The sequence below is a fragment of the Neovison vison genome, chromosome 11, assembly GCF_020171115.1.
Source record: "Neovison vison isolate M4711 chromosome 11, ASM_NN_V1, whole genome shotgun sequence".
Classification (NCBI taxonomy): domain Eukaryota; kingdom Metazoa; phylum Chordata; class Mammalia; order Carnivora; family Mustelidae; genus Neogale; species Neogale vison.
This window is the reverse complement of record NC_058101.1, coordinates 164,759,454-164,776,452: the sequence shown is the minus strand read 5'-3', so window position 1 is coordinate 164,776,452 and position 16,999 is coordinate 164,759,454. Positions and strand designations below refer to the sequence as shown.

Genomic DNA, 16,999 nt, shown 5'->3' with positions numbered 1-16,999 from the left:
CAAAGTAGCAGGGCTAGTGCAGTGAAATCCCAAGACCCCGCAACTCTGGGTCCTACAGCTTTGCGGTAGAGGCTACCCTCCATTCTAGTATCACATTAAACCCCCACCCTCTCATCATACGTCTGTGGTCAGCAGAAATAAATTTTGAACAGATACCAGCCCTCTCCTCAGAAGATCTTTTCATTCCGGAGGGTGGTGGGAATGGGCTTTAAAAAGGCGGAGTTGTCGCTCTGGACATTCCATGAAATGTCCTGGACATTCCCGCTCTGCCTGAGTAATTCTTGGGCCCAACTTTCCCGGGCAGGGGGCCTCTTGACGTGGGAGACCCACCTTCTGTTTCCTTCCTGGGCGCTGCTGGGATAGCCCGGCCCATTGTCACTTCCTCTGCAGGACCTCTGGACCAGTGCTGTATCCACGCAAAGGAACAAGCAACAAGTGAAATTAATTTTCATAATATACTTCATTTAACCCAATATATCGAGTATGTTACAATTTCAACAAGTCGTCAACATACAACATCACGAGTGAGCTATTTTATATCTTCTTTTTGTAGTGAGTCTTCAGAACCCGGGGTACTCCATTTGGACTAGCACGTTGGTTTCAGGGCTCGACAGCCACGTGCGGACAGTGGCTACTGTATCAGATAGGGGGTGGGGGCAGGGGCGTCTAGAGACTTACAGGATCCACAAACCTTCTCATTCCTCGTGGAAGAAACTCCCTGTCCCACCAGCCCTTCTCGCTGCCACCTGGATCCCCCTACGGGGCCGCGTGAACCTGCTGCCCCGCGGCGCCCCACCGCTGCGGGGCCGGGCTCCAGGGCGCACCCCCCACCCCAGTTTGCTCTTCCCGGCCGGGCGACGTCTGCGCTCGGCCTCCTTCCGGACAGTGCGAGCGGGGGCCGGGGCCGGGCTGGGGGCGCTGGGTGCACCCAGCGGACCGGGGCGGGGCGAACCAGGCAGGGCCCCGCCCCCTCGCCGCGCCTCCGGGGCCGCCTCCGCCTGCGAGCTCCGCCGCCGCACCGCCGCCACCGCCGCCACCGCCGCCCGGGAACCGAGCCGGGCCGGGCCGCCACCATGCTGAGCCGGCTCGGGGCGCTGCTGCAGGAGGCCGTGGGGGCGGTGAGGCCGGGGAGGCCCGGGCGCGCGGGGCCTGGGCCGGAAGGGCGGGCGCGGGGCTGGGGGAGGAGCCGGCGGGCAGGCCGGCGGAAGGCGCGGGCCCGGCTCGGGGAAAGGACCCCCACCCAGGCCGCGGCGGCCTGTCGCGAAGCCCCCTCTCTCCCCGGTCTCTCCCCGGTCGCGCCCCTCCCGCACAGCTCTTCCTGCTTCCTGTGGCCTCTTTTGCCCATCGCGCCTACTCCCAGCTTCTCTCCAGATCGCCCCAGCCCCTAACCGTTTTCCCCAAATGGCTTCCTATTTTTCCTGCTCCCAGTTCCCAAACTCTTCTGTGCTAGAGGGTTCCCTTGTCACCCAGTAGTTTCTTCCCCAAGGTCCCTAGCCCAGGCTCTTTGCCGTCCTCCTTCCTTCCCCCCGCCCCCCCCCACGCTCCTCCCTTCCTGGTCACCTGGGCTGGAAAAATAGATGCCTCTTCCCTTCCTTCTTCTGAGCCCCCAGACAACCCCAAGACCTCAGTCAGGCGGGTGTGTTCTCAGCCTCCGCTTGGGAAGTTCCGGCCCAGATTGGCCACGTCCCCAGGAAGCCTGTGTATATACAGTCCAGGGGTAGGTGGGCGCCTGGCCCAGGAAGGAGCTTGCTGCGGGCCACAGGGCGTATCCAGAATGTTGTCTCACACCGCAGGCGCGCTGGCCAGAGTGACCTTGAGTCGGGAGCGGCCAGCAATGGGGGGACCTTGGGATGGCCATATGAGGGAGCGTTTGTGTTTGCCATTTCTGTTGGGGTTGAAGGCTGGTCAGAGGCGGGTTCACCTCATTGAGCAAGATAAAAGTGCAGTTTAGATAGAATAAGCCGAATGCCTTCTGTTCAAAGTAACCCTGCCAAGAATCTGTCCGTAAAGTTAACAGTTCTTTTGTCTCAAAGTAGAAGCCCTCCTCTAATTGATCGATTTGCTATATTCTGTCAGACTTGCTCAGGAGAAACAACCTTGTGTTCCATCTCCTTTCTCCCCCCCAAAAGAGAGCTTATTATAAATGAAAACAGTCTCAGCCTTAATCAGACTTGAGAAGAAAGTAAAAAGCTCCTCCCACCTCTCCTCCACCTGTCCCAGCCCACCCTTCCTGAGGTCGCTGGCAGCCCACCTAGGGAGGGGTTCCAGAATAATCTTGCCTTCCCCTCCTCCTTGTCTCCAGTCAAAACAGCTGTCATCTTAGAAAGTGATGTTACGAACCACTTCATACCCCTCGGGGAAAGCTCCATACCATAGGGCAATAGACAGGCCAGAGAGAGCCTTAGTCCTAAGAAGTGACTTTCTAATGCTAGTGTAGGCATTTCAGCCTCAGGGGCTGGGGGAGGGACTGGTGATCAAAGGAGGCATTTTTAGGCAGGTGATTTTTGGCCTCTAAGTATAGGCTACATAGTGCCGGGGAAGTTTGGCTGGCTCCGTGTAACTGTCAGGAGAGAGGGTACCCCTCTTTCCCCCCCACCCCCCAAATTAGGGGCATAGGTCTTCCCCCTGCCTTGTCTCCAGGTTAAGACCCCAGCTGGTTCCTTGACTTCTTGTTAAGGGAGGAAGAGTGCTCCTTCCTGCCCTCTTCTGACAAAACAGAATAGTGACCGTTGGAGTTGTTTTAGAAAGTATTCTTTATTATTATTAACAAAGATAACAATTAGAAATTTAATAATTTCTCTTTAACATAAATCATTTGGTACAATGGCTTTGGAGCTATAGTAATGAATAGTAGATTCAGGGGAAGATGATCCCCTTGCTTTGTTTTAACAGTCTGTTCCATTACAATCTGTCTGCTGACCATCTGTGTTCTCCCGGGCCTCCTGTCCCCACTGGATTGTTCATTTTCAGGGTTAGCCCAGAGTAACGGTTCAGGAGACTGTAAATGAATTTTGAGGCTAGATGAGAGCTCATCATAGCTCTGTAAGATGATTAGTGCCAGTCAAGGCCCGGAGGGCTTTCCTGAGACAAGGAACTATGGAAAGAATGTTAAAAGAGTTTGCTGAGATTTTGAGTAAATATGAATGTAATGTAGTCACTAGTGGCAGAGCCCTTTAGGAGCAGGCAGAGCTAGAACATGCAGAACCTGGGCCCTCAGGGAGCTCACAGTCTAGTAGAAGGGAAGACTCTAATCCCCCAATCACAGTCTCACACAGGACGTGTTTTGTCGTGTTGGCTCCATTTGGATGGTGTTTTTGGAATGACCATGGGAGATGAAGCTCCAGTAAGGATCATGCCCCCCCAACAACTACCCATGAAAGAAGATAAGGTTCCCTGGGCAGACAAGCGTTGGGGGAAGAGTTTCAGGGCCTCTGATTTGATGTTACTGCTTCTTCCTCCTGTCTTCATGGCCTTCTAAACCATTCTTCCTGACTTCATCTCCTACACGCAACTGCCAGAGGACTCTGCCTGAAACACGGCTCGGCAAATGTCCTTGAACTCCCTCCCCACGCCCCTTACCCCTCCGCCTGCAGGAACCAATCCTGACCCAGTGGCTTGATGTTCACGGGCCCCCACACTCATTAATCCATCCTTGTCCCAGACACACTCTGTAGAGTTCTTTCCACAGGAACTGTCTTGCCTTCATCTCTGATTATTGGCCTGGGACTGCTTTCCTCATGTTTTAGTGTCAGGGTAACCTCAGTAAAGCCTTCTCTGTTCCAGTGTTCTTTTCCCATGGGCTACTTTCCACCTGTCCCACATTCTCACACTACTTCCTACAGCTGAGTTACTCGGAGCATTTTTCATATTTTATTCTCTCTGGCACTGGGTCTCTGATGGCCTTGTTTTGCTTACGGCGCCTAGCACTGTGTCTTGTACACAGTAGGCACTCAAAAGAGATTTCCTGAATGAATCAGGAGTAGACAGTTCTGCACTTGATCTTAGCCAAAAGGCCAAGAACTGATGGGAGTAGACAGTTCTGTGACGCTGTGAAGTGTGAGGTTAGAGAGAGATGCATCCAAGAATTCTGGTGAGGCCTTTGTAGAGCCAGTGGCCCTTAGCTGCACCAGCTGGACCTCATGGGTGGCCGTTTGGCTCTAGGCAAGGGTAGGGTGACACAGGGCCTCCTGGGCTAAGGAGTGGCCTGAACAGAGACAGACAGGTAGAAATGAGTACCTGTGGTGCGTTACTATTTGATTACATATTTTTTCCCTGTAAACGTTCACTCTGAGAGGAAAGAGAATGAATGCTCTTTTCTGGAGTTCTCAGGGAAAGCAGTTGTTACCGGTATGGAGATGAAGAGGTAACTTCTGGAAAAGGGGCATTGCTCCTAGCAGAAATAGAATTCCTTGGGGCTGCAGGCTGTGCCTTCCCAGCAACTCCGGCAGCCTGCGGCCCTGGACAAAAGATGCAAGCATGTTCGAAGTAAGACACCTCATGAATATTATGCTAACATTACCCATCTGGCTGAACGAATTCTTTTGATGGCCTCGAACACAGATTTGTGCAGACTCTTGGACAGGGAGGGGCCGGAAGCTTTGTCTTTGCTTTGTTTTCCCTCTGTGTCATTTTGATTTTGTTGTTTTGGGGGTGCTCTCCTGTTTTCCCCAACATCCCTCTCTGGTAGCATAACCATCTTGAGATGATCTGTTTCTGTGTCCATCTTCCGTACCGATGTTCTTAGCTCTCCCAGGCCAGGAACTGTGGAATCATGATGTGTAGCAGGAGCACAACCTCTGGGAGAGAGAGGGGCTGGGAGAGGGGCCAGGAGATTGTCCTGGAGAAAACGTGTTCCTGCTCCCTTTGAGAATCTGGCACCTCCTCCAGGGCCTGGCACTGACCTGAGCCCTGGTAGATGGTGGACCATCCATTGTGATGAGCGGCAGTGGCACTGGAGCCCGTGGTCACAGTGGCAGCTCCTTACACTGTGTCTCTGCTCTCTTCACAGCGGGAGCCCAGCATTGACCTGCTGGAGGCCTTCGTGGAGCACTGGAAGGGTATCACGCACTACTACATTGAAAGTACAGGTGGGGCCCGGTCTCCCCTGGCTAAGGGAGCCCCGCAGGTAGTGGGGAGGACGGTGTGGGCTGTGTCACCATACCAGGCAGAGACTCATGTGGCCTGGAGAGGGTGACAAGGACTGCACAGGGGTGGAGAGTGGGGGCTGGCCCCACCCTGACCTTTAGGATCTGTGTGAGATAGGAGTGGGGACTAGGAAATCGGGCATGTCACTGACCTGACTGCAAGGCAGAGGGTGAGCCCCACTTGCCCCGGCTTCCAGCTAGGCAGAGTATCCAGGCCTGCAGTCCTCAGGGCCCATGCCCAGGGCTTACTGATGAAAAGAAAAGAAAAGGGATCAATTCCTCCTCCTTTCCCTGAGCTAACTTAGAGGGCATTTCCCTTACGGAAATCTAGGGTAGGAGGAGAACAAAAGCCAAGGCATGTAACATGTCCAGATCCTTCTCCCCCAGCTGACACCCTAGACAGCCAAAGCTTCGGGTGCTCTGAGCCCAGCAGGAGCACTCCCAGAGGGGGTGGAATCTGATTGGCTGTTTTGTAGTCAGTATGTTGGTATTGGTGGATTGCTGGTTGCCAGGTAACCCTGCCCTGCATCCCCGGCTTTCTACATCCTGGTTTACACTGGGGTTTGATTCCAGCCTACCCCCTTCCTGAAGACTTGATTTCCAGCCTGAGCCAGCCTGAGAAATTAAAAAGCAGTCTTTGGACACTCTGAGGGACCCCCTAAGTGTCCTTTTTAGACCAGGTTCTGCGATCTTGGCACAGCTAACGTTTGTGCTTGGTCATTCTCTGTGGTGGCGGGCTTCTGGGGGTGCACAGTGGAACGGTTAGCAGCAGCTCAGACTTCCACCCTCTCCATTGCCATAACTGTGTCTTTCCAAACATGGCCAAATTGTCCTGGGGCAGAATCACCCCCAGTGGAGAGCGATGGCTTTAAACTGAAGAGCTTTTTTTCTTTTTTTGAGGTATAGTTGATGTAACATTATATCATGTAACTAGGGGGTACAACCTATTGATTCAATATATGGATATATTGTGAAGTGATCAATACAGTAAGTCTAGTTAATATCCATCACCCTAACTAGTTACCCATTTTTTTTTCTTGTATGACGACTTTTAAGATCTACTCTTTAGCAATTTTCAAATATGCAATACTTTAACTATAATCACTGTGTGTATATAACATTCTCAGGACTTATTTATTTATTATTTTTTGTTTTTGTTTTTGTTTTGTTATTTGTTTTTTAGCAGGGGTGTATGAGGGAGAGGGAAAGAGAGAGAATCTTAAGCAGGCTCCACGCCCAGCAAGAGCTTGATGCAGGGCTCGCTCTCACAACCCTGAGATCATGACCAGAGCCAAAATCAGTACTGGGACACCCAATCAACTGAGCCACCCAGGCGCCCAGGACTTACTTACTTTTTAATTGGAAGTCTGTACCTTTTAGACTGAAGATCTCTTGACAGAGAGCCCCAATCTACCAGGATATAGGAAAAGATCCTGAACTGACTCAGGTCCCCTTGGGCCTTTACTGGAACCTGATTCTATTAATCTCCAGAACACTCCCTACACCATAGGTACAGGGATGGGTGAGGTGAGCTGTTGTTCAAAAGCCAATGCTTTCAAAATAAGCTAGGGGGTGCTCCAAGGCTTGTCCCAAAGCACTCTGAGACTCTCACCAAGAAAGCCTCTGCTTCTCCATCAAGACCTTTGCACAGTGGAGCAGGTTTGCCTCTGAACTCGTGGTCATGCACAGATTTTCTTCTCCTATGTAAAAAAAAAAAGAAAAAGTTTCTCCTTTCTGCCTCCTTTGAGTGTAAAAAGGACAGGAGGAAAGCTGCTTTGCCTCTTGGAAAGCTGCTCTGAGACCACTTCACATTCTAGGACGGAGACCCCCAAGCCCACAGCTCCTCAGTCAGGCCCAGAGCAATGTACGCCCCAGGGTTAGCAGAAAAAATGATGCCGTCTCCCTCTCTAGAGTATGCACACCTTCCTAGCCAGAGGGCTGTATCCTGGGCCTCAGCCAAAAGGTCTTTTGTCTTTTTAAATATAGAGGCACCAGCTGTAAATTTCCATTTCCTCTGGTCTTCGTTTGAAGCCCACTGTGAACCGGGCCTTAATCCAGGTGTACCCTCAGTCTCTCTCTACCTACAGTCCTCAGGGCCTTGACCTCATCAAGCCAGAGAACCTCTCTTCACCCCACTCACTCTTGTTTCCTGAATCCCTATTAGATGAAAACACCCCCGCCAAGAAAACGGATATCCCCTGGCGGCTGAAGCAGATGCTGGACATCCTGGTGTACGAGGAGAGGCAGCAGACGGCAGCTGGCGAGGCTGGGCCCTGTCTGGAGTACCTACTGCAGCACAAAATCCTGGAGACCCTGTGCACACTGGGCAAGGCTGAGGTGGGCAGGACCCCGGGGAGCCCCTGCATTCCCGGCTCGTCCACCCATGTTCCTGTCACATCGTGTGGTGGACACACTCCCATTGTTCAGTCAGGGTTCATTCAGCGAAGATGTGCTGAGAACCAGCTGTGGGCCGGGCAGGGTCCTCGGTGCTGCGGACACAGCAGCAGTTAAAACACAGAAATTCTGGTCAGCGAGAGGTGGGTCATCAGGGGAGCCCGCATGTGGTCTGTTCAACAATGACGGGGTTATGGAGAGCAATGAAGCGGGACGGGGACCTGACAGTGTCGGGGAGGCCCGTTTCAAAGATGGGCACAACTTACTCAGTTGCGCTCCACTTGATGGTGCTTCACGAGGACTGCATTTTTTACAAGTTGGACTTTGTGGGCAGCCCTACTTTGAGCAAGTCTGTTGGCGCCATTTTCCGACAGTGTGTGTTCACTTCATGTCTCTGTGTCACATGTTGGTAATTCCTGGTAATACTTCAGACTTAGTTATTGTATTCTTTTTTTTTTTTTTTTAATTTTATCTACTCATTGGCCACTGCGTTTTTTGTTTTTGTTTTTGTTTTTTAAAGATTTTATTTATTTATTTGACAGAGAGAGATCACAAGCAGGCAGAGAGGCAGGCAGAGAGAGAGAGAAGGAAGCAGGCTCCCGGTTGAGCAGAGAGCCCGACGCGGGGCTCGATCCCAGGACCCTGCGATCATGACCCGAGCCGAAGGCAGTGGCTCAACCCACTGAGCCACCCAGGCGCCCCTAGTTATTGTATTCTTACAGTGATATGTGGTCAGTGATTTTTGATGTTGCTGTTGTAATTGGGAGCACCACAAATAATGCCTCTCTAAGACAGCTCTATTGGCCAGCCATTCCCCCTTTTTCTCCCTCTCCTTGGGCCTCCCTATTCCCTGAGACACTGTGATATATTGAAATCTGGCCAACTAATAATCCTACAGTGGCCTCTAAGTATTCAAGTGAAAGGAAGAGTCACACGTCTGTCAGTTTAAATCAAAAGCTAGGGGCGCCTGGGTGGCTCAGTGGGTTAAGCCTCTGCCTTTGGCTCAGGTCATGATCTCAGGGTCCTGGGATAAGCCTCATATCAGGCTCTCTGCTCAGCAGGGAGCCTACTTCCTCCCCTCTCTCTCTCTCTGCTTACTTGTGATCTGTCAAATAAATAAAATCTTTAAAAATAAAATAAAATTAAATAAATAAATCAAAAGCTAGAAATGATTAAGATTAGTGAGAAAGTCACATCAAAAGCTAAGATAGGCCAAAAGCTGGGTCACACAACGAGCAGCCAGGTTGAGAATGCAAAGGAAAAGTTGTTGAAGGAAATTCAAAGTGCCTTCCAGTGGACACATGAACAGTAAGAAAGCAAAACAGCCTTATGGCTGAGGTGGAGAAGGTCTGAGTGGTCTGCATAGACGAGCACACCAGCCTCGACGTTTTGTTAAGCCAAAGCCTGATCCTGAGCAAGGCCCCGGCTCTCCAATTCTTCGAAGGCTGAGAGCGGTGGGGAAGAGGCAGGAGAAAAGGCAGAAGCTATGGAAAGTGGGTCTGTGGGGTGTAAGGGAGGAAGCCGTCTCTGTGACGTCAGAGTGCAAGGTGAGCCGCCAGTGCTGGTGTAGACGCTGCTGCAAGTTCTCCGGGAGATCCAGCGGGGTTAGGTGATGAAGGAGGCTACACTGAGCGACGGATGAAACGGCCTCTCTTGGAGGGAGACGCCAGCTAGGACTCTCACAGCTGGAGGGCGGAAGTCAACGCCCAGCTTCGAAGTTTCAAAGGACAGACTGACTCTCTTGTTCCGGGCTCACTCCGCTGGTGACTTGGAGTCAAAGCCAGTGCTCATTGACCATTCTGGAAATCCCAGAGTCCTGAAGAATCGCGCTAAGTCCGCTCTGCCCGTGCTCTGTAAATGGGACAATGAAGCCTGAGCGAAAGCACTTTAGATTACAACATGGTTTCCTGAATATTTTAAATCCACTGTTGAGACCTACCGCTCAGAAACAAGTCTCCTTTTCCCAACACGACTGCTCCCTGACAAGGTGCCTGGTTGGGCACGAGCTCTGAGGGAGCTGTAGAACGAGATGATCATTTTCTGCCGACACAGACTCCATTCTGCAGCCCGTGGATCGAGGATCACTGGACTCTCAAGTCTTACTATTTAAGAAATACTTTCTGTAAGGCTGTGGCTGCCACGGGTAGTGACTCTTCGGATGGATTTGGGCAAAGTAAATTGAAAACCTCTTGGCAAGGATTCACCATTCCAGGTGCCATTAAGAACATTTATGATTCCTGGGAAGAAGTCAAAATATCAGCATGAACCAGAATTTGGAAGAATTTGATCGCAACCTTCACGGATGACTGTGGCGGGTTCACGACTTCAGGGAGGAAGTGTGGGGAAAAGGGCGAGAGAACTAGAACCGGAAGTGGAGCCGGAAGATGGGACTGAATGGCCGCCCTCTCATGATCACATAACAGATGAGGAGCTGCTGCTTGTGGATGAGCAGGGAACGAGGTTTCCTGAGGTGGAATCTGCTCCTGGGGAGGACGCTGGGAAGATTGTTGAGAGGAAAACCAAAGATTGAGAGCGTTGTGTGAACATAGTCGATAGAGCAGCGGCCGCAGGTTGGAGAGCACCGGCAAAGAAGTTCTACTGGGAGTAAAATGTATCAGACAGTTTGGGGTGCTACAGAGAAGTCATTCATGAAAGCAAGAGTCCATCCATGTGGCCAACTTCACTGTTGTCTTATTTTAAGAAATTGCCACAGCCATTCCCACCTTCAGCAACGACCACCCTGATCAGTCAGCGCCACCAACATGGAGGCGAGAGCCTCCACCAGCAAAAAGACTGCGACTCCCTGAAGGCTCAGATGACGGTTAGCAGTTTATTTTTTTTAAAGATTTTATTTATTTATTTGATAGAGATCACAAGTAGACAGAGAGGCCGGTAGAGAGAGAGGGAGAAGCAGACTCCCCGCCAAACAGAGAGCCCGATGTGGGGCTCCATCCCAGAACCCTGGGATCATGACCTGAGCCGAAGGCAGAAGCTTTAACCCACTGAGCCATCCAGGTGCCCTGTAGCAGTATTTTTAAATTAAGGTTATGTACGTTGCCTTTTAGATATAATGCAATTGCATAATTAATACACCACAGTATAGCATAAATGTAGTTTATATATTTACTGGGAAGCCAAAAAATTTATTTAACTTGCTTTATTGCAGTATTCATTGATTGTACTATTTGCTTTATTGTGGTGGTCTGGAAGCGAAGTGTTCGAGGTGTGCCTATAGTGAGGGAAGGAGGCTTCCAGAAAAGGTGTCCTCTGAGCACTGACCATGGGAGGCTGGTGCTGTGGCCCGGTGAGGGGTGGGAGGAGCATTGCCTGTAGTCGGTGGGCTCCTCCTTCTGACGGGCACCTTGACCCTCAGTACCCCCCAGGGATGCGACAGCAGGTGTTCCAGTTCTTCAGCAAGATTCTGGCCCAGGTACAGCACCCCCTCCTGCATTACCTCAACGTCCACAGGCCTGTGCAGGTGAGACCAGGAGACCAGGGAGGGTCTGAGGGTCAAGCCTTCTCTCTTCCCTGCTACCCCATTCTTATCTGTTTTTAATTTTCTTCCCTTCTAGAAGCTTCTCCGACTTGGTGGGACAGTTCCTGGATCCCAAACAGAAAAAGAGGAGGTACAGTTCACCACCGTGCTTTGCTCCAAGATCCAACAGGACCCAGCCCTGCTCACCTACATCCTGGAAGTGAGCACCTCTGTGAGGAAGAGGGGTGGGAGGGCCCAGATTGCAGGGCAGGCCTCTGAGGCCTTCTGAGGAATCAGAGGGTGGAGCAGGTCCTCAGGCGCCCAGGCAGCTTCCCCTCCAGCTCCAGCACATCCTGCCTTCCCAGTGGAGCATCCTGGGCAATAGTCTGCACCGTGACATGGCTTCACCCGACCTTCTTTGCAGGGCAAAAAGATGGTCAGTAGGAAGAAGTCATCCAAAGAGCCCACCACCCTGCCTAGAGAGGCCGCCAGTGTGCAGGACAAGGACCACTCCCGCAGCAAGGCTCCTGACATGAGTCCGTGCGGGGCCCAGGCCTTGAGCTCACAGCTGCCTGCTGAGACAGAGGAGCCAGAAGGAGTGGTTGGGGAAAGCAACCTCATCACCGCCCTGATCGGGCTGTGCAAGAGCAAGGTGCCAGCCCTCAAGACAGAGTGGGCAGGGACGAGGAGGGTGAACTGCTGGGAGGGGATCCAGGGGTTCAGATGTATGTCCCTGAAGTCCTGACCCTGTCCCCTAGAAAGGTCGGGTGGCTCTGAAGGCGCAGGAGAACCTGCTGCTCCTGGTAAGTGTGGCTTCACCTGCCGCTGCCACCTACCTGGTGCAGAGCAGCCCTTGTTGCCGTGTTGTCTCCGAGCACCTCTGCCAGTTATACCAGTCCCTGCCCCCCTTCCTGGACCCAGCGGACATTGCTGCACTAGAGGGCATCAGCTGGAGGTAGGCTCTTGGGGGTGGGGGGAAGCTGGGTTGGGCTATTTTTTAAGTGGCTAGAAGCCCTCCCTGTCCTCTGGTTCTCTAGGAGGGTTGGGGATCCTTGCTGGCCACTCTCTTCTGGAGGGCACAGCCCATCCTCACGGGCTTTCCCTCCAAGGGAACATCACTTTTGCTTCCCCCCTCCTTCTTCCACCTGGCACTGGCCACAGAGGTTGCAGGGAGAAGGGGCCCAGATTCTGGAACATCCCTGAGGCACGCCTCACAGCCCCTCCCTTGCTCCCCCTCAGGTTGCCCAGTGCCCCATCCGATGAAGCTTCCTTCCCTGGCAAGGAGGACTTGGCTGCCTTTTTGGGCTGGTTTGATTACTGTGACCACCTCATCACAGAGGCACATACGGTGAGCAGGGGTGGGCCCCAGTGGGACCCTCTGGGGGAGTGCCCTGCGGTTGACCCCACTCCCTTCCCTGTGTCCACCTTGAGGACCCAGTGGACCTCTCAGGAGCTAGGCAGGGCCCTTGGCCTGCCTATTGTGTTAGACACTGTGCAAGGACACAGTAGTTTCTCAGTGGAAAACTGTCACGGAGGTAAAACATGCTTAAGACATGTCCTTGGTACCTAGGTGGTTGCCGAGGCCTTGGCAAAGGCTGTGGCTGAGAAGTTTTTCGTGGAGATTCTGCAGCCCCACCTCCTGCATGTGTAAGTCTGTGTCCCGTTCTCTGGGGCTGGACCCATTTGCTCGCCCCACTGGGCCCCTACTCATTCCTAAGGCCAGGAACTCCTTGGCCAGAGTTACATGGGTCTGTAGGTCCATGTTTAATGTTTGCCAGGCTTGGCCTCCTGACACACAGGTGGCTCAGAGCCATGTGGGCTGACTCCAGGACCTCAGGAGAGCTAGGGAGCAAACAGAGAAATACCAGCCAAGGCAGAAGGAAACCAGGAAAGGGTTCTGTCACCCCCACATTCATTTACTCCTGGCCATCCCCCACCTGGCTCTCAGCCCCCAGGCCTGGCTCAGCGCTCTCTCCCTGTAGCTCTGAGCAGAGTGTCCTGACCTCCACCGCCTTGTTCACGGCCATGCTGCGTCAGCTCCGCTCCCCTGTGCTGCTGCGAGAGGCTGTGGCTTTCCTCCTGGGCACAGACCCACAGCCTGCAGCCCCTGACGACGGCCCCCGCACTCTGTGTGCTCACCTCATCGGGCACTGCGACCACCTCTCGGACGAGGTGAGGCGGGGAAGGGGGGTGTCATCCTTCTGGCACCTACCAACCAACTCCTGCCCAAGGGGTCTCCTGAGTGTTTCAGCCCTCTTGCATCAGCTTACCAGGTGGTACTGCCTTTGAGGCACTGAAATGCATACCCCCCAAAAACAGTGACTGCTTTTGTCACACAGTGATTTTCTGTGACCAGATGCTTGCTGTGTGATTTTCTGTTTTCCAAACCTATTTCATATTCACTTGGCTTGTTTGAGGCTTGTAGCTACTCCGAGCGAGGTGAGGCTGCTATTCCGTTTTTCAGCCATGGAAACAGAAAAGCCAGTTGGCTCACTTGATAACACACATCAAATTAGTAATAGAACCAGAACCGGGCAGACTTCCAGCTCCCAGACCAGCACTCCTCCCAGAGGACTGCCCCCCACTCCCCCCAAAACCTGCCGCCTGCTCTTTTCTTATCCGAGTAAGCAATTCCCAGGACCACTAGAACCGGGGTCCCGCTGATCCTTTCTTACCCAGATCAGCATCACCACCCTGCGGTTATTCGAGGAGCTGCTGCAGAAGCCACACGAGCAGGTCATCCACGGCCTGGTCCTGTGCAACCTGGAGGGCCGCCATTATGTGGCCCGGGGCTCACCCGAGCCCGAGAGCTACGAGGACACCCTGTAAGTGGAACCCTGTGCCTCTGGGAGGCCTCAGGCCGATGGGACCCTCATGGCCCCCCACACCCCTGCACTTGTTCATTCATTCGTTGATGCCACAGAGATCTGGAGGAAGACCCCTACTTCACAGACGGCTTCCTCAACTCCAGCTTTCAGCCCTCCACAAAGCCTCCCCCAGCCCCTGCCACCAACTCGGATGGCAAAACAGCAGTGACTGAGATCGTCAACAGGTAGGGAGCTATCCGGAAATCTCAGCCACTTGAGGTTTGTTCTGTCTTTGGCCATAGCTGGGACGAGGCGCAGCCCAGGAGGCATTGCTCCCTCGGAGCTGGAGGTGAAGTGGGGAGGAGCAGGGCAGCCCAGCCAGTGCCCCTCCTCACCTAGGGTCTTGTGTCTCAGTTTCCTCTGCCTGGTTCCTGAGGAAGCCAAGACCTCGGCTTTCCTAGAAGAGACCGGATATGACACATACGTCCACGATGCTTATGGACTGGTGAGTGTTGAGGCCTCTACCAACGCCCACTTCTTGTCCCTCAAAGCCGGGGTGTTGATAAACTCCACCTTCTCCCTCTGTGATCTGCCCAAGGTGCTCTCTGCTCCGGCCAAGAGCCTCGAATCCATCCTTCCTCCGTGGTTCCCTCGGTCTTCGGGAGCCTCCTGACCACTGGGCCCACCTCCTCAACTCTCACTCCTGTTTCAGTTCCAGGAGTGCAGCTCCCGAGTTGCCCCTTGGGGCTGGCCCCTGGGCCCCACACCCCTGGACCCTCATGAGCCTGAACGGCCTTTCTTTGAGGGTCACTTCCTCCGAATGCTGTTTGACCGCATGTCCCGGATTTTGGAACAGGTAGCCAATGGGACTGGGCCCCGGCTACAGGGTGAGGGCCCATGGGAGAACTCCAGGCAGGTGCCCTGGTGGGGGGTAGGGGTGGGTATTAGAGTCCTCTTTGGTTCTTCAGCTCCATACCCCCTTCCTCCACCCCTCCCCCTTCTCTAGGCAGGAAGCCCCATCTTGCCTCTGCTCCACACGCCTTAACATGTTCTGGCCCTCAGCCCCAGGGAATCCATGACACACACACACATCACGTGAGACTCCCACCCCCGCACACGTTCACACTGGCCAGGCGCCTTGCTGGGGGAGTGCAAAAAGGCTTGTGGCCCCCTGCCAACCCTCGGCTTGTCCACTGTGTTCCCTACAGCCATACAGCCTGAACCTGCAAGTGACCTCAGTCCTGTCCCGGCTTGCCCTTTTCCCCCACCCCCTTATCCACGAGTACCTCCTGGATCCCTACATCAACCTGGCCCCTGGCTGCAGGAGTCTGTTCTCTGTGCTCGTCAGGGTAAGGATGCCTGAGCCCAGAGGTGTGTGTTGGTGGGGCTGCAGGAAGGGAGGGGATCCGGATGGGGCAGTGTGGGAGCCACAGGAGTGGGTACTCCGGACAGCTCCAGGGGAATGCACAGGCACACACACCCCCTCCTCCACTGTGCTGCGGCAGAGCTAGGGGGACCCTGCATGAGTGTCACCAGCCCCTACCCCAGCCTTGTCTCATTCCTACTCTAGGTGATCGGGGACTTGATGCAGAGAATTCAGAGGGTACCCCAGTTCTCGGGCAAACTGCTCCTGGTGCGCAAGCAGCTGATGGGTCAGGTCCCTGGGGAGCAGTAAGTAACTGAGGGAGATGGGTACCTGAGGAGGGATCCTAGGATCGGAAGGCAGACTGCCCAAGGACAGTGAGAGCAGCACGGGTCAGGGGTGCAAAGAAGGCCTATTGCTGGGCTCCGTCTTCACTCAGGGTGTCTGCTTCTAAGAATGTGCCTCATGGACACTGGCATGTCATATTGGGCACACTCCCACTGCCTCCCAACTGTGACCCCACCACCACCATCCTGTCTCCCTCAGGCTGGACCACCAGACTCTCCTCCAGGGCGTGGTGGTTCTTGAGGAATTCTGCAAGGAGCTGGCTGCTATCGCTTTTGTCAAGTTTCCCCCACATGGTCCTCACCTGCACCTCTCCCCTCCCCGAGAAGGGCACGTCTGAGCCAGAAGCAGGACAGGAAGGGAGATTTCTCTGCACATCTCGGCCCAAGAGCCACCTCCCACCTGGCACTGCCGCCACTGCCTGCCTCCCAGGCTGGGACTTGGCTCCATGTTCTCTGCATCCCAGGCACCTCTTCCTCTGGGGAGGCCTGGGCTTCCGCTCCCAGGTGGACTCAGGAAGATCCTGGCCTGTCAGCCACACGAGACTGGGTGTAGGGAGCGGGTCTCCAAGGTACCAGAAGCCAAGGAGCAAAAGAGATGGCCTCCCAGACAGCATGGTGACCTCGGGGCCCTCTCAGGGGAGCTGGGTAATCACCAGGTGAGCACCCAGACCCAAACCCTCACGTGTTCTGTGCCTGACCCCCGAGTCTACGGGCCATTCAGGGCCAAGGCCTGTGGCTCAGTTCCAGGCACAGAGAGGAGTGAGTGATGGCTCTGAGGCTGGTTACGACTATAACCAGAGAGATGGGGGCGAAGGAGCCCTGTCTCTGTCATGCTGGGTACCACAGACACTGCTGAAACTTGACATTTTTTCTCCTGCCTTCTTGGCTTAATCCGTGGCAAAGGGGCAGCGGATGGCAGGGGAAGCCCACTCTCCCTGCCCAGCCCTCCTGGAGACTGTTGCAAAATTCCCAACCGCCTCATGGCGGAGAGCCAGAGCATGCTCCGCGCCCGGGCGGGGGCAGCTGCTAATGAGCGCCTTGGTGCGACTGCAGCCAGGGCGGCAGAGGGCTTGGGAAGGGGGGGCGGGGGGCTGGGTGCCAGGCTCCAGCTCCAGCTGGTTTTCTCTCTGGCGCCTCTGAACCCGTCTCAGCAGGTCCTCGACACCTGGGCAGAGGGGCTCAGAGACCGGGGGAGGCCAGGCCCAGCCCTCAGCGCTCCACCCAGCCTGCAGCATCCTCAATGGACTCCTCTCCCCAGGAAGCTGGGGAGCTTGGGACAGACCGCGGCCAGGATGCCCACCCGACCCCAGGCCCCCAAGGCCTGGTGGGGAGGCACTGGGGCCCGGCAGCCAGTCGTAGTGTTGTTCTCCCTGTGTGCCCTTCATGGCTGGGGCTGCCACCCCACCCGGCCTGAATCTGTCTCAACCTGCAGGAACACACAGGCGGCGCCAGGCATTACCTCACAGCGG

The 16,999-nt window shown here is 54.3% G+C and overlaps 1 protein-coding gene across 1 annotated transcript; it reads left to right on the top strand.

Annotated features, from left to right (window-relative positions):
* Positions 1–1,034: 1,034 nt before the first annotated feature.
* FHIP2B (FHF complex subunit HOOK interacting protein 2B) lies at positions 1,035–15,986 on the top strand. The gene is made up of 17 exons (XM_044225192.1): positions 1,035–1,118; positions 5,009–5,087; positions 7,309–7,481; positions 10,912–11,016; positions 11,111–11,233; positions 11,438–11,665; positions 11,772–11,968; positions 12,253–12,361; positions 12,584–12,660; positions 12,996–13,185; positions 13,693–13,838; positions 13,937–14,065; positions 14,235–14,325; positions 14,533–14,676; positions 15,029–15,169; positions 15,391–15,491; positions 15,730–15,986. The coding sequence occupies exons 1-17, from the start codon at positions 1,074–1,076 to the stop codon at positions 15,866–15,868; spliced, it is 2,217 nt and encodes a 738-aa protein (XP_044081127.1). The 5' UTR covers positions 1,035–1,073; the 3' UTR covers positions 15,869–15,986.
* The last annotated feature ends 1,013 nt before the right edge of the window (positions 15,987–16,999 follow it).